The 24,912-nt window shown below is 41.6% G+C and overlaps 1 protein-coding gene across 4 annotated transcripts in view; it reads right to left on the reverse strand.

Annotated features, from left to right (window-relative positions):
- esr1 (estrogen receptor 1) overlaps positions 1–24,912 on the reverse strand; it is a 46,683-nt gene that overhangs the window by 19,222 nt on the left and 2,549 nt on the right. For all 4 annotated transcript variants that reach the window (XM_038962300.1, XM_038962301.1, XM_038962303.1 and 1 more), the window contains 7 exons: positions 23,957–24,177; positions 15,097–15,213; positions 12,255–12,451; positions 11,692–11,845; positions 4,169–4,307; positions 3,076–3,209; positions 2,263–2,446 (listed from right to left, as the gene is read on the reverse strand). In XM_038962300.1, coding sequence (XP_038818228.1) covers positions 2,263–2,446; positions 3,076–3,209; positions 4,169–4,307; positions 11,692–11,845; positions 12,255–12,451; positions 15,097–15,213; positions 23,957–24,177 — 1,146 coding nt within the window. The remainder of the gene's footprint in view (positions 1–2,262; positions 2,447–3,075; positions 3,210–4,168; positions 4,308–11,691; positions 11,846–12,254; positions 12,452–15,096; positions 15,214–23,956; positions 24,178–24,912) is intronic.

Here is a 24,912-nt window from a genome sequence, read left to right on the forward strand (position 1 = left end):
TCAGAATGTGAATTTCCTCTTTGGCTTGTGTAACCTGCCTCTTGACTTTCAGAATGTGAATTTCCTCTTTGGCTTGTGTAACCTGCCTCTTGACTAATAGAATGTGAATTTCCTCTTTGGCTTGTGTAACCTGCCTCTTGACTTTCAGAATGTGAATTTCCTCTTTGCCTTGTGTAACCTGCCTCTTGACTTTCAGAACGTGAATTTCCTCTTTGGCTTGTGTAACCTGCCTCCTGACTTTCAGAATGTGAATTTCCTCTTTGGCATGTGTAACCTGCCTCCTGACTTTCAGAATGTGAATTTCCTCTTTGGCTTGTGTAACCTGCCTCCTGACTTTCAGAATGTGAATTTCCTCTTTGGCTTGTGTAACCTGCCTCTTGACTTTCAGAATGTGAATTACCTCTTTGGCTTGTGTAACCTGCCTCCTGACTTTCAGAATGTGAATTTCCTCTTTGGCTTGTGTAACCTGCCTCCTGACTTTCAGAATGTGAATTTCCTCTTTGGCTTGTGTAACCTGCCTCTTGACTTTCAGAATGTGAATTTCCTCTTTGGCTTGTGTAACCTGCCTCTTGACTTTCAGAATGTGAATTTCCTCTTTGGCTTGTGTAACCTGCCTCTTGACTTTCAGAATGTGAATTTCCTCTTTGGCTTGTGTAACCTGCCTCCTGACTTTCAGAATGTGAATTTCCAGTTTGGCTTGTGTAACCTGCCTCTTGACTTTCAGAATGTGAATTTCCTCTTTGGCATGTGTAACCTGCCTCCTGACTTTCAGAATGTGAATTTCCTCTTTGGCTTGTGTAACCTGCCTCCTGACTTTCAGAATGTGAATTTTCTCTTTGGCTTGTGTAACCTGCCTCTTGACTTTCAGAATGTGAATTTCCTCTTTGCCTTGTGTAACCTGCCTCTTGACTTTCAGAACGTGAATTTCCTCTTTGGCTTGTGTAACCTGCCTCCTGACTTTCAGAATGTGAATTTCCTCTTTGGCATGTGTAACCTGCCTCCTGACTTTCAGAATGTGAATTTCCTCTTTGGCTTGTGTAACCTGCCTCCTGACTTTCAGAATGTGAATTTCCTCTTTGGCTTGTGTAACCTGCCTCCTGCCTCCTGACTTTCAGAATGTGAATTTCCTCTTTGGCATGTGTAACCTGCCTCCTGACTTTCAGAATGTGAATTTTCCTCTTTGGCTTGTGTAACCTGCCTCTTGACTTTCAGAATGTGAATTTCCTCTTTGGCTTGTGTAACCTGCCTCTTGACTTTCAGAATGTGAATTTTCCTCTTTGGCTTGTGTAACCTGCCTCCTGACTTTCAGAATGTGAATTTCCTCTTTGGCTTGTGTAACCTGCCTCCTGACTTTCAGAATGTGAATTTCCTCTTTGGCTTGTGTAACCTGCCTCTTGACTTTCAGAATGTGAATTTCCTCTTTGGCTTGTGTAACCTGCCTCTTGACTTTCAGAATGTGAATTTCCTCTTTGGCTTGTGTAACCTGCCTCCTGACTTTCAGAATGTGAATTTCCTCTTTGGCTTGTGTAACCTGCCTCCTGACTTTCAGAATGTGAATTTCCTCTTTGGCTTGTGTAACCTGCCTCCTGACTTTCAGAATGTGAATTTCCTCTTTGGCTTGTGTAACCTGCCTCCTGACTTTCAGAATGTGAATTTTCTCTTTGGCTTGTGTACCTGCCTCCTGACTTTCAGAATGTGAATTTCCTCTTTGGCTTGTGTAACCTGCCTCCTGACTTTCAGAATGTGAATTTCCTCTTTGGCATGTGTAACCTGCCTCCTGACTTTCAGAATGTGAATTTCCTCTTTGGCTTGTGTAACCTGCCTCTTGACTTTCAGAATGTGAATTTCCTCTTTGGCTTGTGTAACCTGCCTCTTGACTTTCAGAATGTGAATTTCCTCTTTGGCTTGTGTAACCTGCCTCTTGACTTTCAGAATGTGAATTTCCTCTTTGGCTTGTGTAACCTGCCTCCTGACTTTCAGAATGTGAATTTCCTCCATCAGGAGTGAGTACCCTCTCATGTCTAGCGTGCAGTGAACTCCTCATCTTGTGTCTGATGTGTGAAAACAAGCACAGTGCCCTCCTCCCCTACATAGTGTGCCCTCCTTCCCTACATAGTGTGCCCTCCTTCCCTACATAGTGTGCCCTCCTCCCCTACATAGTGTGCCCTCCTCCCCTACATAGTGTGCCCTCCTCACCTCATATGTCTGATGTGTGAAAACAAGCACAGTGCCCTCCTCCCCTACATAGTGTGCCCTCCTCACCTCATATGTCTGATGTGTGAGAGCAGGAGCAGGAGCTGGGCCTGCCGTCTGGGCTGCTGCTGCACAGAGGCTCCTGAATGGCTGATGTGGTGGATGAGGGCATCAGTGATGTTGTCCAGCATGCTTTCCACTGCCGAGCTGTTGTGAAGGGACTCCACAGAGTTGGAACAGAAGGAGAAGGCACCTAGAGAAGATGGAGAGAGAGAGAGGAGAGGTTATTGTACCTAAAAAAGATTTTGTAAGGAAAAAAATAAAAAAGAGACTGAAAGAAAGAGACAGAGACAGAGGAAGAAGAAGAGGAAGAGACAGAGGAAGGGGAAGAGCCTAATGTTCTCAATGCAGCAACTGCTAACTCAGCAATCCATAAGAACAACAGGTAGCCATACACAGAAACCTGCAACAGCAACCCTAGCTCGGGTATTTATGTCTCTTACAGATTAGTCTGTCTCAAAACAAACAGAGGAGTTTCTTTCTGTCAACACACATAGAACGGAGGGTACAGTTGGCATGGTAACAATTATGAGGTACATTGACGAAGAAGGACTTAGGATCCTTCTGTTCACAGCTAATGCGCTTGAGTGGCATATTGTGATCCACTGTTAAAAACAGTTCACCCTTCAACATTTACTAATGGGGAGTGGAATGCATTAGTCACTACTCCATGTTCATGAAGAGAAAAACACGTCTTTGCGTCACACACTTGTAATGTTCTCAATCCTACCCACGCCGGATCCAGGGTTGAACCCACATCACAACATGAAAACATACTAAACAAAGCACCATTAGTAATAACACATAAACACAGCCACTCACCAGAGTTGAGCAAGATGATGGCTTTGAGGCACACAAACTCCTCAGGCTTCAGTTTGAGCATGCGGAAGCGAGACACAGTGGCCAGGAGCATGTCGAAGATCTCAGCCATACCCTCCACACAGTCCCCTTCACTCCTGGAGGTCAAAGGTCGGAATGAGACAAGTACTGCGCAACTCTCCTGAGTGACTGCAGCATTGGAACATAGTTGGTGTTCAGGGGAAGAGCCATAAAATCATACCGTATTTCTGAAGAGCAGCCATTTAGAGTAAGCTTAATAGCTGCCCCCTAACTCCAGCAGCCTTCAAACCAGTCCTGCACCATTTACTAATCATGTCAAATGGCTGTGGACACTCTAGTGGCTAGCTCTGGGCCTGGTGTCAGAGGTAATGCTCTATAATAAAACGCTGATCAAATGGGATTATCACAGACATCAGAGAGAGACAGTAACAGTCCGTCTTCCTCTCTCTTTCTTTCATTTCTTCCTCTCCCTCTTTCCCCTGGGTCTGCGGCAGCTTCTAGGTAACTTGTTTACTTGGAACATGGTGGGGGAAAATGGAGGGAACAGGCTGTGCGTCCAAAATACTCAATCTCTCTCTGTCTCCCCTCTCTCTCTTTCCATCTCTCCCTCCTTTTCTCTGTCTTCCCCCCTCTCTCTAACAGTGTCTCGCATGCTTTTTCCATCTCTCCCTCCCTCTCTTTAACAGTGTCTCGCATGCTTTTTCCATCTCTCCCAAGAGTCATCACTTTGATTAAATTTCACTCCTCTCAGTCAAGTTTAATGTGTAATGACCGGGACATGTGCAGGTGAGACAGTGTGTTTTTCTCTCCAAGGGGAACATGATAATTAGACTCATTGTGACCTTTAGAGCTACACTGACAAAATACGAAGTGGCAATCTACAATGTTGATGTGTGTGTGTGTGTGTGTGTGTGTGTGTGTGTGTGTGTGTGTGTGTGTGTGTGTGTGTGTGTGTGTGTGTGTGTGTGTGTGTGTGTGTGTGTGTGTGTGTGTGTGTGTGTGTGTGTGTGTGTGTGTGTGTGTGTGTGTGCGTGTGTGTGCGTGCGTGTGCGTGTGCGCGCATGTGTGTACACACCTGTCCAGTATGAGGTCCTGGGCGAAGATGAGTTTCCCAGGGCAGTGGATGGATCTCCATATGAGTCCGATCATCAGCACCTCCAGCCAGGAACTCTCCAGCAGCTGCACCTGGTCATGGAGAGACAGCTCCTGGAAACCTACCAGTACCAGAGACACAGTCACACTGGGGTCAAACCATATATAACCCACTATCAACCATACATTATCACCAGTCCACTCAAACCCTTGACTGGCTTCCCAGACTCCTTGCTCTGGCCAAACGCTACGCCAAGCCCACGGATGTTAATTTCTTCTCTGCAATGAGTCTGGATCTGAGTACCTCCACGACCCTTCACCAAATGCAAACACATTCGGAGATGTCTGATTGGTCCAGAAACCGATGGGCTGGGCCAGAGCCAGAACACACTTGGGTAAATGACGGCTTGAAAATGTGTCATTGGCTTTGATACTCTGATTGGTTATAGAGGACCCAATCGCTGATTACTTTGTTTTGTACAATGCCCCTCGTGTCCCTCACCACCACAAACAACTTCAACGATGGCAGTCAGACTAAGTACTGTATGAAGTGAACGACAGAGCAGCGGAATAATTTTGTGTAAGTCGTCAGGCTAATATAAACCCACTGTCAATCATACATTAACCACTAGTTGACTAAAATCCTTTGAGATGGCCATGACTAATCTAATAGAAATAGTCAGATTGTCATTCAAAGGAAAGAAGGTCCTGCACACACAGCAATTGCAAAGTAATGAAAGTGATAGTTTCCTTTGAATAACATTTAGACATTTCAGTATAACAAAGACAGTATGGTATGAAGATAGGCAGAAACTGCTTCTCCAAAATAAATCCCCAATCACACTTATAGGCGATGTCATGGAGACGTTGGCTAGCTAAGGTCATGCGCAGAAACACGTTATCTGTTCTAACGGTCATCTCACGCTGAACTACGCATGTGCATGGCGTCAAATCAAAGGCACTTCTTCGATAAAAAGCTGTTTTTGACAAAAATTCAAACGAGTCTCACGAGTTTGGAGTAATAACATATTCATATATGTAAGATATTGGCTTGAATCTAGGTTGTGCTGTTAGATTTTGAGGAAAATGAACAACTAAGGAAGAATTGTTCACTTCTCTCATTGACTTCTCAAACCCCAACCTCAGCCTGGTCTGTTTGGTCTGTTTGGTGAGTGTTCCCGGAAGTCTTGCGATGTTGCGCCTCTGGGTTTAGAAACTCTGTGAGTATAATCTGTGATTGACTGGACCACTGTGGTTGAAGCATATCAATATATATTTCATCATGTGATACTTGTAGCTTTCCTTGCAGGCCTAAAAGAGAAACTAATAAAATAAAATCTAAATAAATCCTGATCTGAACTTTTTAAGATAAATGCTAAGCATTTAACTTCTTCCAACCTTGCCACACAACCATTGTGAATTGGCCAAACTGTAATCTCTGTTCTGGCACGGGTCCTTATCACCACCACTCAGCTGTCCTAATTCATATCCAATTACATCCCAATCACTTCCATTGTCCCTCTCTGTACCTGGCTAAATACTCCTGCAATTAAAACTGTGTGCTTTCAGGCTCTTAGTGACGCACACTGGAACAGCATAACAACATCCGTGTTGACTTAGACAGCGTTGGGGGAAGGTGAGCGTGTGTGTGTGTTGTGTGTGTGTGTATTTAGTTTATTTGGATCCCCATTAGCTGTGCATGGTCCCATGTGGCTCAGTTGGTAGAGCATGGGGCTTGCAATGCCAGGGTTGTGGGTTCAATTCCCACGGGGGACCAGTATGTAAATGTATGCACTCACTACTGTAAGTCGCTCTGGATAAGAGTGTCTGCTAAACTACTGAAAAGTAAAAATGTGCATAACCCTCAGCTATTCTTTGTGGGGTCCAAAAATATACAAGCATAATACACTACAAAATAAAAACAATTAAAGAGACTAGAACATAGACTACATATACATTTTATCCAAAACCAACTATTTCAAGAAAATGCAGGACGTTAAGGCAGTTTTGCCGTGAGGTGCAGCTTGATTTGTCTTTTAAGGCTCATCTTGCTGTTCTGTTGAGCATGCTGCGATAGAAGACTGTTCCATGCCACCACTTCTCTATACAGTGCTGTTTGCTGCCCAAAACCCACTATGAACTTGGGGACCGCGAAGAGACCCCTGATCGCATGTCGGGTATAGTATGCATGTATTTTAGCGCTGTATGTCAGTTGACTATACCAACATATTGGAGCTTTCAGCACAATATTTTCTCTCATAAAAACAAGGGAGTAATGCAGTCAATCGCTCCTCTATACTCTAAGCCAGGAAAGACTGACATGCATACTGTTGACATTGGCCCTCTGTGTGCATTGAAGGCCAAGACGTGCCACTCTCTTCTGGGCCAGCTGCAGCTTTCCTAGGTCATTCTTTGCAACACCTGACCATATGACCGGGCAATAATCAAGATTCAATAAAACTAGGGCTTGCAGACCTTGTTTGAGAGTGGTGTTAAAAATGCAAAGAATCTCTTTATTACAGACATACCTATTTCCATCTTTACAACAATTGAATCAATATGCGTTGACCATGACAATTTCCAGTCTAAGGTGACACCAATAAGTTTAGTCTCTTCAACTTGCTCAATAGCCACATCCTTTATTACTAGATTCAGCTGAGTGTGTGTGTGTCTAAGGCGCTGTGTATTTGTTCGCCTAAAAGACCCTTTCTGAGGTGATGACTGTCATCATCCAACATAATGCCTGTAACGTCTCAGCGTGTGTGTGTGCACGGCCGCCTGACTATGTCTGATAGTGGGGAGAGCAAAAGCTTGGGGGGAGCTGCATTTTCTTTATACACACTTTCTTAACATATTTGTGAACAGAACACAAAAAAAATTCTTAGGTTTAGGAACAATAAAATCTATTGAAAAAGTGTTTTAATTACTAGATTACTAATCTCTTACCTTCCCTGAAAATTCCCCCAATAATGAATTGACAGGTCTGAAACCCTACCAACCCTGTGACTCACAAACATCCCGCCCCCTTCTCTGAAAATCCCACCAATAGTGATTGTTTTACAGGTCTGAAATTTTATCAAATTTGTATTTGTTTGGCAGCTATATCCATAAATTATGGCCCCAAATCTGCAATAGAAAAAATAAATGTAGCTCCATTAATATGGGTCACATTTGAACAGTTTGGACTAGTGTCACGCCCTGACCTTAGAGAGCCTTTTTATTTCTCTATTTGGTTAGGTCAGGGTGTGATTTGGGTGGGCATTCTAGTTTGTATATTTCTTTGTTGGCCGGGTTTGGTTCCCAATCAGAGGCAGCTGTCTATCGTTGTCTCTGATTGGGGATCATACTTAGGCAGCCCTTTTCCCCACCTTCAGTTGTGGGATCTTGTTTTTGCACAGTTGCTGTTAGCCCTGCAGAACTTTACGTTAGTTTATATTTTGTTGTTTTTTGGTGTCATTTTTAATAAAATAAAAATGTACGCCTACAACGCTGCACCTTGGTCTCATTCTAACGATGGACGTAACAACAGGAGCCGGGATCTCCAACCTTTTCTTTCATAAAAGCTACTTCATACCCCCCAAAGAAATTGCAAGCTACTCATATACAGCCTGCATATTTTGTTATTGTGTAGGCCGCATTTTATGAACAGAAACAGCAATGCATACACAATGTAATTGCATTTTGGTTCTTAAAAATCACACATTTTGAACAAAAATCAGTCTTCTGGAGCCTACCTCGAGAATCTTGCATTTTTAAGATGAGAGAAAATAAAAGTGTTTTACATTTCAACAAACTTGTAGTCTGCAGGACTAGGCTACTATAAACATTTAAAAAAAAATATGTCATTCTGGTAAATAGTGTCCTTTGGAACAACAACCACAGAGAGTAAGTTACATATTTGACAACACATTGTAAAGAAACAGAATCATAATGAAAAGTATGAGGAACAATAAAAGTGTAATCTCAGCAATCACATTAATTGACCGTTCAGCTTTTCCTCAGACATTGACTTTTTTTGGCGCCCGTTGTTGCACTGTTGACATAAAAAAAAAATATTGACTTGTCTCAGCAGCATACATATTTGATAAAAACAGGTCGATATTACTTACCAATCCAGAGCTGTTTTATTAAGATACAAATATCCTGTGCTTTTTCATTTGGCACATACAGACACAGCTTGGCTACATTGTAAATGCGAAGCGGACATGGGGTTCTAGCCTGACGACACACTAAATTCTTCAGCTGCTCTGTAGTTCGCTAATTGCTACACACTTTAGTCTGAGACTGCCATCATTGAAGTAGTTTGTGGTGATGCGGGGCACAAGGGGCGTTGTAAAAAACAAAGTCATCATTGATTGTGTCATCTCTAACCAATTACAGTATCATCACAGTATCATTACTGGTTAAATAAAGGTGAAATAAAATCAAAATCAAAACCAATGACGAATTTCCAAACTACCACTTTACCCACGTGTGTTCTGGCTCTGGCCCAACCCATTGGTTTCTGGACCAATCAGACAGCTCCGAATGTGTTCGCATCTGGTGGAGGGTAGGAAAGGTAATCAGATCCAGACTCATTGCTGAGAAGAAATTAACTTCTACTTCATCACAATCCCGGATCCGGGAACACCCCCATCAGTAAAAAAGCTGACTAGCATAGCCTAGCATAGCGTCACAAGTAAATACTAGCATCTAAATATCATTAAATCACAAGTCCAAGACACCAGATGAAAGATACACATCTTGTGAATCCAGCCATCATTTCTGATTTTTTAAATGTTTTACAGGGAAGACACAATATGTATTTCTATTAGCTAACCACGATAGCAAAAGACACAACTTTTTTTTCCCACCATTTTTTTCCTGCATAGGTAGCTATCACAATTTCGACCAAATAAAGATATAAATAGTCACTAACCAAGAAACAACTTCATCAGATGACAGTCTGATAACATATTTATTGTGTAGCATATGTTTTGTTAGAAAAATTTGCATATTTCAGGTATAAATCATAGTTTTACATTGCAGCCACCATCACAACTCTCACCAAAGCAACTAGAATAACTACAGAGACCAACGTGAATTACCTAAATACTCATCATAAAACATTTATGAAAAATACACAGCGTACAGCAAATGAAAGACAAAGATCTTGTGAATCCAGCCAATATTTCAGATTTTTTAAGTGTTTTACAGCGAAAACACAATATAGCATTATATTAACTCACTACAATAGCCAACCACACAACAGCATTGATTCAAGCCAACAATAGCGATAACGAATAAACCAGCAAAATATATTAATTTTTTCACTAACCTTCTCAAACTTCTTCAGATGACAGTCCTATAACATCATATTACACAATACATATAGAGTTTGTTCGAAAATGTGCATATTTAGCGGCACAAATCGTGGTTATACAATGAGAATAGTAGCCAAGCTGCCAACAAAATGTCGGGAGAAATCTTGGAAGAGGCACCTAATCTAATCATTAACTAATCATAAACTTGACTAAAAAATACAGGTTGGACAGCAAATGAAAGATACATTAGTTCTTAATGCAACCGCTGTGTTAGATTTTTAAAATTAACGTTACTACGACATACAGCGTGCGTTAAAGCGAGACCGCACCGAAATTAATGGCGGAATAGGAGTTTTACATTTTTCAACAGAACAACGAATTAACATCATAAATAATTCTTACTTTTTGATGAGCTTTCATCAGAATCTTGGGCAAGTTGTCCTTTGTCCAAAAGAATCGTTGCTCGGTTGTAGATTGTCGCCTTCAACTTTGGAATTAGCAGTAAACATTAGCCATGTGGCCCAGACGTGCCCAACTCACTATAACGCAGCACAAAGAAATATCCGAAAATCGCAATATACTGATATAAACTGATATAACTCGGTTTAAAATAACAACATTATGATGTCTTTAACACCTATACCGAATAAAATCAGAGCCGGATATGTCTAAGGCCTATAACGGGAGCTTTCCAGAACGCCATCCTGAGGTCTGTCTTGCGTCATGGCGAATGTTGAAAAGACTGCACCCCACGTTCCAAGACCCTTTATATGGCCTCAGATCTGCCTAGCAACTCCATTCCAATTCTCACTATTTGCTGACATCTAGGGGAAGGCGTATGCAGTGCATGTCGACCAATAGAAGACATGCAAATTAATAAACTGACCCCAGAACAGCCTGCCTGATTTCAGATTTCTCACTTCCTCACAGGAAGTTTGCTCCAACTTGAGTTCTGTTTTACTCACAGATATAATTCAAACGGTTTTAGAAACTAGAGAGTGTTTTCTATCCAATAGTAATAATAATATGCATATTGTACGAGCAAGAATTGAGTACGAGGCAGTTTAATTTGGGAACGAAATTTTTACAAAGTGAAAACAGCACCCCCTATTGAGAAAAGGCTAAGGTCCGTGTGGCCTAGCATTTGGCTAGGTGGCCAGGCAAATGGGGCTTGGACAGGACTGTTACTTTTGCAAATGAATTAAAACATTTTAACAATGTGATTTAACCGATTGAAGTTGGGAAAACAGATGCAAATGGTGTTAAATGCCGGTAAACAGCTTGGGGGGGATTATTTAACAGATTTATATTTTTCACTCTCTACTTGCGAGCTACTCATTGACAGCCTGCGAGCTACCGGACATGCAGTTTTCTGCTAACGTGCAACCTTTGGTAGGCTGATGAAAGGTTACTCCGAGTCAGAGGCTGCGCTACAGCTAGCACAATCAGACATGCCCATTCTCATCTGGGTTCTAACAGGCAAAGTGAAATGATACAATGAATTTTCTTGTGGTTCATGCGGCTCAACACCATTGGGCATGAAACAACGATACAAATGTAACAGCACAACAAAATAGATAAACAATTATATTTTGCAGGTGTCTTCATTTTAAACACCAGTGGTGCAACTAGTGCTTTTTAACTGCACTGAGCCAACACAATGACGCGGGAGCAAAGCAAACTATCAAGTGGTCAACACCATTTATCTTGAGGCGATGGGGGGAGGGGGTGTTTTCTTTTCTGCACCCCTATTTTGAAAGTGTGTGTGTGTGTGTGTGTGTGTGTGTGTGTGTGTGTGTGTGTGTGTGTGTGTGTGTGTGTGTGTGTGTGTGTGTGTGTGTGTGTGTGTGTGTGTGTGTGTGTGTGTGTGTGTGTGTGTGACAACAGCACCCGGTCACTGCCACTACCAAGGCCTGACACCACAGGAGGAGAGAGGTTGCGTAAGCAGCCCTGTGATTAGACAAGGCCATAGTCTAGGACACATAGCGAGTGCGTAGGGGTCTGCTTTGTGTGTGTGTGTCCGTCTGTGTGTGTGTGTCCGTCAGTGTGTGTGAGAGAGAAAATGAGTCCTATTCAAGCCTTGTTGGAGTGATTTTACTTATCTGGCTAGTAAAAATCTAGCTGGTGTATTTTTTAAGTTTGTAATGACAGTATGTGACATTATGACATCATCTATCATTTCTGTGCCGTGTTAGGTTCTTGCCTGGTACTTTCTTAGCCCAAGCGATCATGTGCACCAGCTCCTTGTCGGCCATGCTGGTGAGCAGGGTCATCATGGTGACCTCTGTGTAGGGGCGGGCCACCTTCTGACGAGAACACAGGGCCGGAGGCTCTGCCCCCTGCAGCAGGAACAGCACCTTGGGGGTAGAGCAGGAGGTTATGACAGAGTTAGAAAAGATCAGCACCTTGGAGGAAGAGCAGGAGGTTATGACAGAGTTAGAAAAGATCAGCACCTTGGAGGAAGAGCAGGAGGTTATGACAGAGTTAGAAAAGATCAGCACCTTGGGGGAAGAGCAGGAGGTTATGACAGAGTTAGAAAAGATCAGCACCTTGGAGGAAGAGCAGGAGGTTATGACAGAGTTAGAAATGATCAGCCCCTTGAGGGGGGGGGGCACCACCCATTCAATTCCAATTGTACCCCTGGAGTATGTATGTGAGTAAGTGTAATAATAATTTGTGTGTTACTTTGTGTTTCCACGTACATATTTATTTATACTAACTGACTTCTTTACTGCTGTTGCTTAGAGATCTATGACATGTTCAGACCTGTTCAGGAGGCATGGTGATTCTGGGCCCACGCCATCCTCCACCACCATTAAGGCTGCTGCTGCTGTTCCTACCCCCGTCCTGAAGGGGCGCTGTCCTGTGCTCCAGGTCTCCGTAGGGTTTCTCTCTGTTACCAGCAGGGCCACAATACCGCTTATCCTTCCTGAGAACCCGCCCACCACGGTCCTTACGCAAGCCTGGGGTATAGAGTAGAGTTAGTAAAGAACACGCACGTACACACACACACACAAACATATACATACAGTACCTGTCAAAAGTTTGGACACACCAAATCATTCCAAGGTTTTTCTTTATTTTTAGTATTTTCTACATTGTAGAATAATAGTGAATACATCAAAACTATGAAATAACACATATGGAATCATGTAGTAGCCAAGAAAGTGTTAAACAAATCAACATTTATTTTACATTCGAGATTCTTCAAAGTAGACACCCTTTGCCTTGACGACAACGTGGCACACTCTTAGCATTCTCTCAACCAGCTTCATTACACTATTGAATGCTAAATGTTTCTAATCAGTGAAAGATGAGCAAACAAAAAAATTAGCTACCGCTACCACTTCCACTTGTCCAGCCCGAGATCAATTAACCAAATACACAGACAGAGATTCAGTGAAACAAAATCACATTGATTGATTATCAGACAAGTCAAATCCTTTTGGTATAGGACAGGCTACTATATGAGTAAAGAGAAAAATCCACTAGTAAAATGTTCTGATCATCTAATATACAGTGGGGAGAACAAGTATTTGATACACTGCCGATTTTGCAGGTTTTCCTACTTACAAAGCATGTAGAGGTCTGTAATTTTTTTTATCATAGGTACACTTCAACTGTGAGAGACGGAATCTAAAACAAAAATCCAGAAAATCACATTGTATGATTTTTAAGTAATTAATTTGCATTTTATTACATGACATAAGTATTTGATCACCTAACAACCAGTAAGAATTCCGGCTCTCACAGACCTGTTAGTTTTTCTTTAAGAAGCCCTCCTGTTCTCCACTCATTACCTGTATTAACTGCACCTGTTTGAACTCGTTACCTGTATAAAAGACACCTGTCCACACACTCAATCAAACAGACTCCAACCTTTCCACAATGGCCAAGACCAGTGAGCTGTGTAAGGACATCAAGGATAAAATTGTAGACCTGCACAAGGCTGGGATGGGCTACAGGACAATAGGCAAGCAGCTTGGTGAGAAGGCAACAACTGTTGGCGCAATTATTAGAAAATGGAAGAAGTTGAAGATGACGGTCAATCACCCTCGGTCTGGGGCTCCATGCAAGATCTCACCTCGTGGGGCATCAATGATCATGAGGAAGGTGAGGGATCAGCCCAGAACTACACGGCAGGACCTGGTCAATGACCTGAAGAGAGCTGGGACCACAGTCTCAAAGAAAACCATTAGTAACACACTACGCCGTCATGGATTAAAATCCTGCAGCGCACGCAAGGTCCCCCTGCTCATGCCATGCAATGTCCAGGCCCGTCTGAAGTGTGCCAATGACCATCTGGATGATCCAGAGGAGGAATGGGAGAAGGTCATGTGGTCTGATGAGACAAAAATAGAGCTTTTTGGTCTAAACTCCACTCGCCGTGTTTGGAGGAAGAAGAAGGATGAGTACAACCCCAAGAACACCATCCCAACCGTGAAGCATGGAGGTAGAAACATCATTCTTTGGGGATGCTTTTCTGCAAAGGGGACAGGACGACTGCACCGTATTGAGGGGAGGATGGATGGGGCCATGTATCGCGAGATCTTGGCCAACAACCTCCTTCCCTCAGTAAGAGCATTGAAGATGGGTCGTGGCTGGGTCTTCCAGCATGACAACGACCCGAAACACACAGCCAGGGCAACTAAGGAGTGGCCCCGTAAGAAGCATCTCAAGGTCCTGGAGTGGCCTAGCCAGTCTCCAGACCTGAACCCAATAGAAAATCTTTGGAGGGAGCTGAAAGTCCATATTGCCCAGCGACAGCCCCGAAACCTGAAGGATCTGGAGAAGGTCTGTATGGAGGAGTGGGCCAAAATCCCTGCCGCAGTGTGTGCAAACCTGGTCAAGAACTACAGGAAACGTATAATCTCTGTGATTGCAAACAAAGGTTTCTGTACCAAATATTAAGTTCTGCTTTTCTGATGTATCAAATACTTATGTCATGCAATAAAATGCAAATTAATTACTTAAAAATCATACAATGTGATTTTCTGGATTTTTGTTTTAGATTCCGTCTCTCACAGTTGATGTGTACCTATGATAAAAAATTACAGACCTCTACATGCTTTGTAAGTAGGAAAACCTGCAAAATCGGCAGTGTATCAAATACTTGTTCTCCCCACTGTATGAGGGAATTAGAATAAAGATGATCATTAGCCTCAACTTAGCTAACATTTCCCCAGCCTAATTCTTACCAGATATCCAAACGGAGATTCAGTGAAACCAAAAATCGAACATTGATTGATTTATCTAGAGGAGTCCCCCACGCTTGTGAGAAATGAATAAACTATGCTAAAGGCCTCCATGTTTGGATAATGTGCTATTACATGTTTTGCCAATCTGCTGTGCATGTTGTGTATTTTGTAGAATTGCATTAGTGCTACATTGGGGGAAAATTTTGTAATTTCCCTGGTCTTGTCATTAAATTTTTTCGGGAAATATGAAGAGTGATCCCGGGATAGTCCCGGTATCCCGGTTACCGGTGTTAATCTGTCGTCTTAACTGATACTACCCTTTACAGACTACTGAGGCAAGCCAAACCAAGAGAAACTGTAAGCTGTGTGTGTGTGTCCATTGTTGAGTACCACTGTGTTCCCTTACTCACCTCCTTTCACCATCCCCACTTCATAACACTTTCTGAGTCGGCATGCCTGGCAGCTCTTCCTACGATTCCTGTCCATTGTACACTGGTTAGTCGCAGGGCACATGTAGTCATTGTGACCTGAAAAAAAATAATAATAATTGGGCTGAGACCCCCATTCCAATCACTAGGACTGCCGCACATGTTGATTTTTCATGTATCTCTGGCATAGAGGGAATTAAAATGTATGATTACCATGGAGACCAGCTGCGTTCTGATTATGTGTATTTTGCTGTGGGATGTCCACGATCCCCTCGAAATATTCTGTATGTCATTTCAGATTCCTCTTCCTTACAAGGTCAAATTAACTCAGCTACCCAGGACAACCTATTGAACTTTATCTTTAGACTGAAAGAACATTAGGTTATGGTTTTAAAACATGTTCACTTTCAGTATTGATGAAACTGTGGTGTCTATGGCATACGACCTACTATACAAGACACTCCCTTTCAGTCGTTCTGTTGTCTTTTGACTAGTGTTCTTTCTCTACACCCAGTGTAAGCCCACCTTTAGCAATAGCACTAAAGTGGTGCTAGCAAATGACAGTGTTACACCTCAAAGTTATTTTCTCTGTATGTAGGTAAGGTCCTATTTAAGTAAACTAGATTTGGTCCAGACACCCCCAGACTCATCAGAATGCCCCCGCTCTATGACTCAACTAGCTTTGATGTGGCTCTGATGGATTGGAACTAAATATGTCGGGTTAGAGATTTGATCAGCCTAAAAATTTAAGCCTGATGCTACCTTAGCCTGATGAGCCCTAGACATTTTATGAGCCTAAACCCAAAAAACGTATTGTGTTTAAATGTATTCAATTTTGAGTTTGCATCCCAATATTACACTTTATATACAACACAGAAGACTCAACTATAACAAAACCGTTTGACATAGAAACACCAGATTTTTGGTAGATCTTTTTAAATAACATTTATTAATTATGAAAATATGAAGAAAAGAAAAAAATATATATAATTGTTTATTATTATTTATTGAATATTCGAAACTTACAATATACTTGCAATAAAGCCGCTCAATAACTACATCATACCAGTCATCCAACAGATTCCCATTCAGAGCGACACACAGAAGCATCCAGTGTCAATGCCCTGCTCAAGGGCATGTTGACCGATCTACCACCAGGCCAAAAAACGTGAACCCGAACGTTCCAAGATCACCCCACAGTTCCCCAATAGCTGTCCTTCAACCATCTGAGACCCCTCCCACAGTACCCCCCCAGGAAGAAAAAATAAAATAAAAAATCCAATTAATTCCATTCCCCACCCCCAAGAACCCCCCAATGCATCAACAACCAAGAGAATGAACTAAAGAGAAAAAAGGAAAAGACAGAAGAAAACAGCAAACAACAACGCAAGAAAATAATAAAACAAAAGAATACATTTAAAACAAAGGACATCAAGGACAACTGAAATCATAACAGCGATGCCAACAGTATATGTTTGTGTGCATGTCTGGCACTATTACATGTATGTGTGTGATCTTGTATGTGTTTATTTGAATGAGAGTGTGTATATATGCATGTGTACAAGCACCTGCACGGCATCAGCCTCAGGCAAACCGGCATTAGTTGTAAAAACACTGCCACTTAGTGTCATTCAAATGTACTTTTTATTATGATTTATTCACTTTATTATGATCTATCCACTTGTCTCCAATTCCACATACCAACCCTCAGCTTCCCTCAGCCCATCCCATTGATCTCTGCTGGCCACCCACTTCGGGTTTCTACGCAACACATATCTTTCAACTATGCTGTGATGTTTAATGTACAATTTCAATCTATCCAATCGAATAGAATCCACAGATTGCGAGTTGAAGATAAATACTTTTACTAAGAGTATTAGTATATTAGTAATTGACTGACCCGGTCTCTCCAGATCTCATAACAGTACTATTTCTAGGGTCAATTTTAGATCAATGCTATGCATTTTCAGCCATTCCTGAACCTGAGACCAGAAACAGGCTACCTGAGGGCAATACCAAAATAAATGGTCTATTGATTCTGTATCCTCACAACAAAATCTGCAGAGCTTGGATGATTTTATGCCCCAAATATTCAACATTTTGTTGGTGGCAAGAATTCTATATAATAATTTTAGCTGAAAAGCACAAAGTCGTGTATCTTGCGTTGTTTTATATATCAACTCATACATCCAGTACCATGGAATCGGTACATCAAAAATCTCTATGAAAGATATGAATAACATTCCACCCACGAGGCCACTAGAGGGCGATTTGGTCATTTGACTGCAGGAAAGGGCTACATAAAATATGTTTTGTTGTCCTTCTCTGCATAATTTTAATGACATGCTTGAATAATATACGACTAGAATAAGATGCACACGGCCTTGAATGGAGCATTGAATGGTTATGGGTCTGAATAAATAACTGCTATAGCCCAGGTTGGAACTGGGACAATAATTTGGCCTTGGCATTTTATCCACACCAGCCCACATCACAGTGCGTGCTGCCAACTCCACAGGGTTCCAGACTAACATTTTCCCTGGTGTCACTGGTGTCATTAAGTTTTACATTTGGTGGCACCAGCCCTTGATTTGGTCGAGCCAAAATCATGAGTAATCATCTTATAAAGTAATTCATAGTGCTTTATTAAGAAGTATAATACATATACTGTACTACTGAGGTATTCAAGAAATACATGATTTAATCTAACACATCCAAGCAGGAATGCATATTCAAGATATTTTGATGTGCAACCTAATCCAGTGATTGTCAATAATTTGGGGTTGACAATTAGACTATACACTGAGAGTACAAAAAATTAGGTACACCTTCCTAATATTGAGTTGCACCCCCTTTTGCCCTCAGAACAGCCTCAATTCATCGGGGCATGGACTCTACATGTGTTGAAAGCGTTCCACAGGGATGATGGCCCATGTTGACTCCAATGCTTCCCAAATTGGCTGCACGTCCTTTGAGGCACTTAAATATTTTGTCTTGCCCATTCACCCTCTGAATGGCACACATACACCATCCATGTCTCAAGGCTTAAAATTTTTATTGGATTCAATAGGTGACATCAATAAACTTTCACCTGGATTCACCTGGTCAGTCCATGCTACAGAAAGAGCAGGTGTTCATAATGTTTTGTACACTCAGTGTAGTTGCTATATTTTACTGTTAAAATATGACTGATTTTTGGGGGGTTCAATAGAGATTAATTACATACATCTTCATGTGCAGTAACCAGGGGCGCAATATTCACTGGGGACGGGGGGACATGTGCACCCCACATTCTGAAATTGCATTTTTACCCCCCCCCCCAGTTTTATCATAGAATGTGATACAAAACGAGCCAACGGTGTGCTTTAGGACCATGCAGACACCTCTGAGCGGTTGGGTAGGCTATTTGGAGTATTTATCCAACTGGATAAAATAATTAATAAATTATGTCCTCCCCCACTTCTAAAACCAAAGTTGCGCCACTGGCACTAATTAATATCATAGGCTAATCATTTGGGGTTCCATACCTGAGAAAGTGGAAACTCAAAACACATTACATTTAACTCTACTAGCCACTGCTAGTAGCCATGTATTCATCCAACAGTAAATTCAATGTCTAAAGAAAACTTTGCAGACCTAATAGGCAAATGCCCTCTCAATGACCGGTGCAAATTGTGCACGTGCACCGCTCCATATCTCAAAGCCATGTTAAATATCTTGGTTGTAAAATAGTTGCTATTGAGTTGAATATGGAGAAAGAAAAATGTAATCTAAAGAAAACTGAGGCCCTCCTCTCTTCGACAAGGACAAGGGGATGAAGCTTCCAAAGCTGTGTTATAGGATCAGAACACATTGTTATTGAACACATTTTGGCTCATCACAGTAGCAGGCCCCCGCGAGAACACATGCACAGCAGCAGAGCAGACACTTTCATTACAGGAATCATGAGGATAATGCACTTTACTGTTTGATCAAATCATGGTTTTAGCATCCCAAAAAATAGGACGTTTGAGAGGTTACAACATAGAATGTGCTCTTTCTATGTTTAAAGGCACCCTATACAGCGATCTTGCTGTCTATGATCTCGGCTGTCTAACTGATGACAGCGTTTGAATGTGAGTTTGCATGAGCTCAGCTCAGCCTATCACAAAACCGGGCAAGCCCATCTTGGTAGGGGTGCGCGCAATAGCCCCGAGACTGCCGCGCAGCTCCCCCAGGACTGCCACACAGAAAAAATGTATATCAGCCAACAGAGAGGAACACGAGATTTAATTTCATTCAACTTTCTAGAGCAGTGGTCACCAACTGGTCGATCCCCAAGGTATTCCTAGTCTATCGCCAAACAATTCTATAAAAACCGAACAATAAAGCCTTGTGTTCCTATTTATTTTATTTGTCTTGGGCTGTTGGTGGTAGGTGCACCTGATTCAGCTGCCCTGCATGCCAGGTAGGCGAACTGTTGCCAATTTGAACAATTTAATGTGTCTGAAGGTACAAACTCAGCCTTTCCAGCGGGCCAGAGAGCATATCAAGTGCACTATAGGTCTACTGCTGGCCAATCAGATTGCTCAGATGACCGTGTCTACAGTAACGTAACAGGCATAAAATAAATCTACAGTAAAATTGATACTGTGAGATTTCAAAACGTTTAAAACCATGACTAGAGAGAGACTGTCAACGAATACAGCAAAGAGCTGCTGTTTGTATGAGTTCATGTTCTTACTCAGCACTGTCAACACTTTGTATTCAACACTTTTATAAACCATAAAATGCGCATTCTTCCTATTTCCACTCAGCGCTACAACAAGCACTGCAGCAGTAATGAACGAGTAGGAAAGTGTATCTATAGGATTGCGTTGTTTTTAGTGGCTTAAGTGTTTTTTTATATCGAGGAATATTTCACTTTCTCTGTTCATAGGAGTAACAACATGAATCTGTGGATGAGGCATAAATAATGCGGTGCGACTCGAGTTTCGCCATCAGCTGGAAGACAGTGTGCCTTTTTGGTCAGTGGAGGAAAGGAATAGCTGAGACTGACCATCAAAAGCAGGCACCATCAGTCCAGTAAAATAAAAAGCTAATTATTTAAATGTATGCTCACTAAGCTGTGCCTCACAAGTAATGCAACAACGTATCGATTACCGGTGTGATCATATAGCCTACCTCAAATATTGAAATATATTTTTAAAATGGCCTGAACAACAATAGATTGGCAGGGCAATTCAAGCAAAGCCAGTATGCAGTGATAATGTATTGGGCCTACAGCTTACTTGCACAAACCTCATTGCTACAGTACTGTTTTTAATTGGTCAATGTTGCATAGGCTTACGTTTTTTAAGTCATGTAAAAAAAATAACTTAGCTGTAGATCTCGGCTTGCATTTTGATTCAGAAAGTGACCACTGTGGCAATTGTGATTGAATCAGCGCAATATTAGCCACTTTCAATGCAACATACCAAAACAAAACGAACTATGCAAGATATTTTGTTGTAGGCAGAACACATCGGAGTAGGATGCTACTGCATTGACACGCAAGACTCAGCCTGTACTGTGCACAGACTGGAGCGACATAACCAATCAGAGCTGCAGTTGGCCTATATGCAAATAGTACATTGCCATGTATAGATCTGTGCCATTCACTTTGAAGTGGACTGCGTTACAGAACTTCATGTAGCCACGTGTGCACATTTAGTTAATATCCTTTGCTAGTAAGTTAGTTAATAGCCCAGTTATAAATCATTTGTAGTCAGCAATAAAGGATTGATTGCTTTGAAAAGCAAGCCAGGTAAAGAGCTTGTTTTTGTCTTAAAGGGGCAGTGTGTATTTTGAGACAGGCTTGAATAAACTAAGTAACCAATAGACAGAGGATAGTATAATTTGCCTGATTGTCTGTATTAATGGTATGGGAATAATAATGCATTTTATTTTGTAAAGTGGTTTCTTGCATCAAACAACACAACAACATTTTCAGGCATCTCCTTGTCTGAAGGACAAGTGGATAAACAGGTTAATGTCAAGCTCTGCATGTTTTTTTTCAAAAGTCTCATGGAATGTAGGCCTATACTGAACACCACACATTGGCTGATACTATATGAATGAACAGCTATTTCCATGTTGAAATGTTATGGGATGTGTTTTTACATTGTTTTTGATGGTAGGCAACACTCTGGTAGGCCTACATTATAATCAAATAGCCACAGTAGCCTACTTGGCCACTGTTAAAACTGTAACTTAAAGTGGGTACAGCCTCAGTGTTCGCAGGAATTTGCAAACAATTTTCACAACGTTCAAGTTTGCACTAAGCAGACCTGAAATCTGCTCTGTGCCGAAAAAAATTTGAGGGAACTTTTGTAGGGGGGCAGCAGGTGAAAATTACACATGCGGAGATAATCCATTCACCTACTCTGCATCTCACAAAGACACAGCGGTTGGAACCAAAAATCTCATATTTGGACTCATCAGACCAAAGGACAGATTTCCACCGGTCTAATGTCCATTGCTCGTGTTTCTTGGCCCAAGCAAGTCTCTTCTTATTATTTGGGACCTTTAGTAGTGGTTTCTTTGCAGCAATTCGACCATGGCCTGATTCACGCAGTCTCCTCTGAACAGTTGATGTTGAGATGTGTCTGTTATTTGAACTCTGTGAAGCATTTATTTGGGCTGTAATTTCTGAGGCTGGTAACACTAATGAACTTATCCTCTGCAGCAGAGGTAACTCCCGGTCTTCTTACCATGTATCGGTCCTCATGAGAGCCAGTTTCATCATAGCGCTTAATGGTTTTTGCAACTGCAATTTAAGAAACTTTCAAAGTTCTTGAAATTTTCCGGATTGACTGACCTTCATTGTCGTTTTTCTTTGCTTATTTGAGCTGTTCTTGCCATAATATGGACTTGGTCTTTTACCAAATAGGGCTATCATCTGTATACCACCCCTACCTTGTCACAACACAACTGATTGGCTCAAATGCATTAAGAAGGAAAGAAATTCCACAAATGAACTTTTAACAAAGCACACCTGTTAATTGAAATGCATTCCAGCTGACTACCTCATGAAGCTGGTTGAGAAAATGCCAAGAGTGTGCAAAGCTGTCATCAAGGCAAATGGTGAAGAATCCCTTTGAAGAATCTCCAATATAAAATATATTTAGATTTGTTTAACACTTTTTTGGTTACTATATGATTCCATGTGTTATTTCATAGTTGTGATGTCTTCACTATTATTCTACCATATAGAAAATAGTAAAAATAAAGAAAAACAAATGGAAGGTGTAGGTGTGTCCAAACTTTTGACTGGTATTGTCACGCCCTGACAGTAGAGATCTTTTTATGTCTCTATTTTGGTTTGGTCAGGGTGTGATTTGGGTGGGCATTCTATGTTCATTTTCTATGTTTTGTATTTCTTTGGTTTTGGCCGGGTGTGGTTCTCAATCAGAGGCAGCTGTCTATCGTTGTCTCTGATTGAGAACCATACTTAGGTAGCTTTTCCCCACCGATGCTTTGTGGGTAGTTGTTTTCTGTTTTTGTGTCTTCACCAGACAGAACTGTTTTGTGTTGTTACATTTTGTTATTTTGTCTCAGTGTTCAGTTTTTAAAAATAAATAATCATGAACACTTCCCACACTGCGCTTTGGTCCATACCTTCTTCATACGACGGCCGTTACAGGTATATACTGTAGACTCCCAGGTTTCATTTGACACCAAATTGTATGTGTACCTATGATCACCCTCCATACCCAATATTATTCAGATATATTAGGCCTATAATTACTGTGGCATTAGCTATGCTGCAACAAATGTACCTGTCACAAGAAAAAAAGTGACCAGCTGGTGAGATGTTACATGCATAGTGGAGGTGTCATAACACCCATAAAACCTAGAGGTCAAACAGGGAAATGGTTCCAATTGTTTTTCCACCATTCAATTAATACATTTAGCAAACATTAGATAGTTAATCCAGAGTTTGTTACCTTTGCCTCGATTCGGCAGTCTTGTCCAGATCATCATGGCATTTATAGTTCTTTATGATAGCCACATTAATTAATTAGAAATTCATTTTGGGGGGCGAAAATCCAGGCGAATATATTGGTAAAACTCACCTTGTCCTGGAGAGATTTACACAGTTATCAAAATGGCACAAAACACAGCCCTTATTTTAAATGTTTCTAAAAAATAATGGTGGAAAAACAATTGGAACCATTTCCTTGTTTGACAGTTAGGTTTTATGTGTAGTATGACTCATACTGTGGTACTCTATTGTGAACTGTGCTCCATACTGACATGCGCTGTCTTTCCCCACTCCATCCCCATGTGGCACCAATGATATGCTTTGGAGAAGAAGAAAAAAATCTGTGGTGATTGGCTCGTGATTTGCTAGTGTCAAAGGAGGCAGAACCAATGAGAACATCAGATTCTCCGGGAAAATTTCAACCAACGGCCTCCTACATACTCCCAATATGGTTCCCAACAGGCTACAAATTTAATTCACATATAAGTGACTCGGCCAGATATACTGTAAATTGACCTTACAAAGCTGGTTAGGAGCCACACACACACACACACACACACACACACACACACACACACACACACACACACACACACACACACACACACACACACACACACACACACACACACACACACACACACACACACCCACACAGAGACGCACACACAGACACAAACACACACACACACACACGCACAGAGATGCACGCACACACACACACATACATTTACACACGCATGCGCGCACACACACACACACACACACACACATTGCATTGACACAGATGTTGGGAAGTGGAGTGGGATATAGTAGTAGGGATGAGAGGAGGCTTACCTTGGATGCTCCTTTTGAAGAAGGCTTTGCAGCCCTCGCAGGACCAAACTCCGTAGTGGTACCCAGAGGCAAAGTCGCTGCAGACCGCACAGTACCTCGTCTCGTTGGCCATCTCAAACACCCTGACCCCTGACCCTGCCGCACTGTACGACTGCTGCCTATCGGAGGCGATGCAGAGCTTCTCCTCTGACGCTGATAGCTGATTGGTTACCACACTCGACCTGCAACACAGGGTTTGTCAGATGATTGTCTTTGCTGGGATGAGTCAAAGATTGTCAAATATATTGACAAGATAGTTAATTGACCGCTCTAACAATGGAAATACAGTACATGTCCTCAAAGATGGAAGGCGAAATCAGATGGAACCATTCAAGCCAATTAGAGGGCAGATACGTGTGTGAACAACAGGTCATGGAGATAGATAGAGGACTCATCTTTGTATCTGTACCCATTATAGCGTCTATGACAGCATGGGCAGTGCCATTGAGGGTATCTCCATTTTAAAGTAGTCAATTTTCTTCTTCATTGGCTGATTGCTCCAAACTCATATGAATCCCCACCAAGTTGACTACATTAAATTGGTGGAAGCCCTCGATGCCAATGACAATGTTAAAATGGGTTATATCCATGATGAGTTCTCTATCTATCTCTATGACAAAGGGCACAACTCTGATATAAAGTCGTTGTTTTTTTAATTGCCGAAATGCCACTTATATCAGTTCATTCGTGACAACCTAACCATTAAAAAACTTATATTACATAAATAAGCCTCACAAAGCGAATTAGCAATAAAACATTTTTTATTTACTTCCATTAAAAAAATCCTGAAATGATGGTCTTATTTTTCGTGGAAAACTCTCGCTTCTTCCTCTCTGGATGAGTCAACCTGGAGTTGTACTTTGTGACATAATTTTTTCAAGATGACAGCACTGAAAGCTTTTTTACAAACTCGTTAA

The sequence above is a fragment of the Salvelinus namaycush genome, chromosome 24 (genome assembly GCF_016432855.1).
Source record: "Salvelinus namaycush isolate Seneca chromosome 24, SaNama_1.0, whole genome shotgun sequence".
Lineage (NCBI taxonomy): Eukaryota > Metazoa > Chordata > Actinopteri > Salmoniformes > Salmonidae > Salvelinus > Salvelinus namaycush.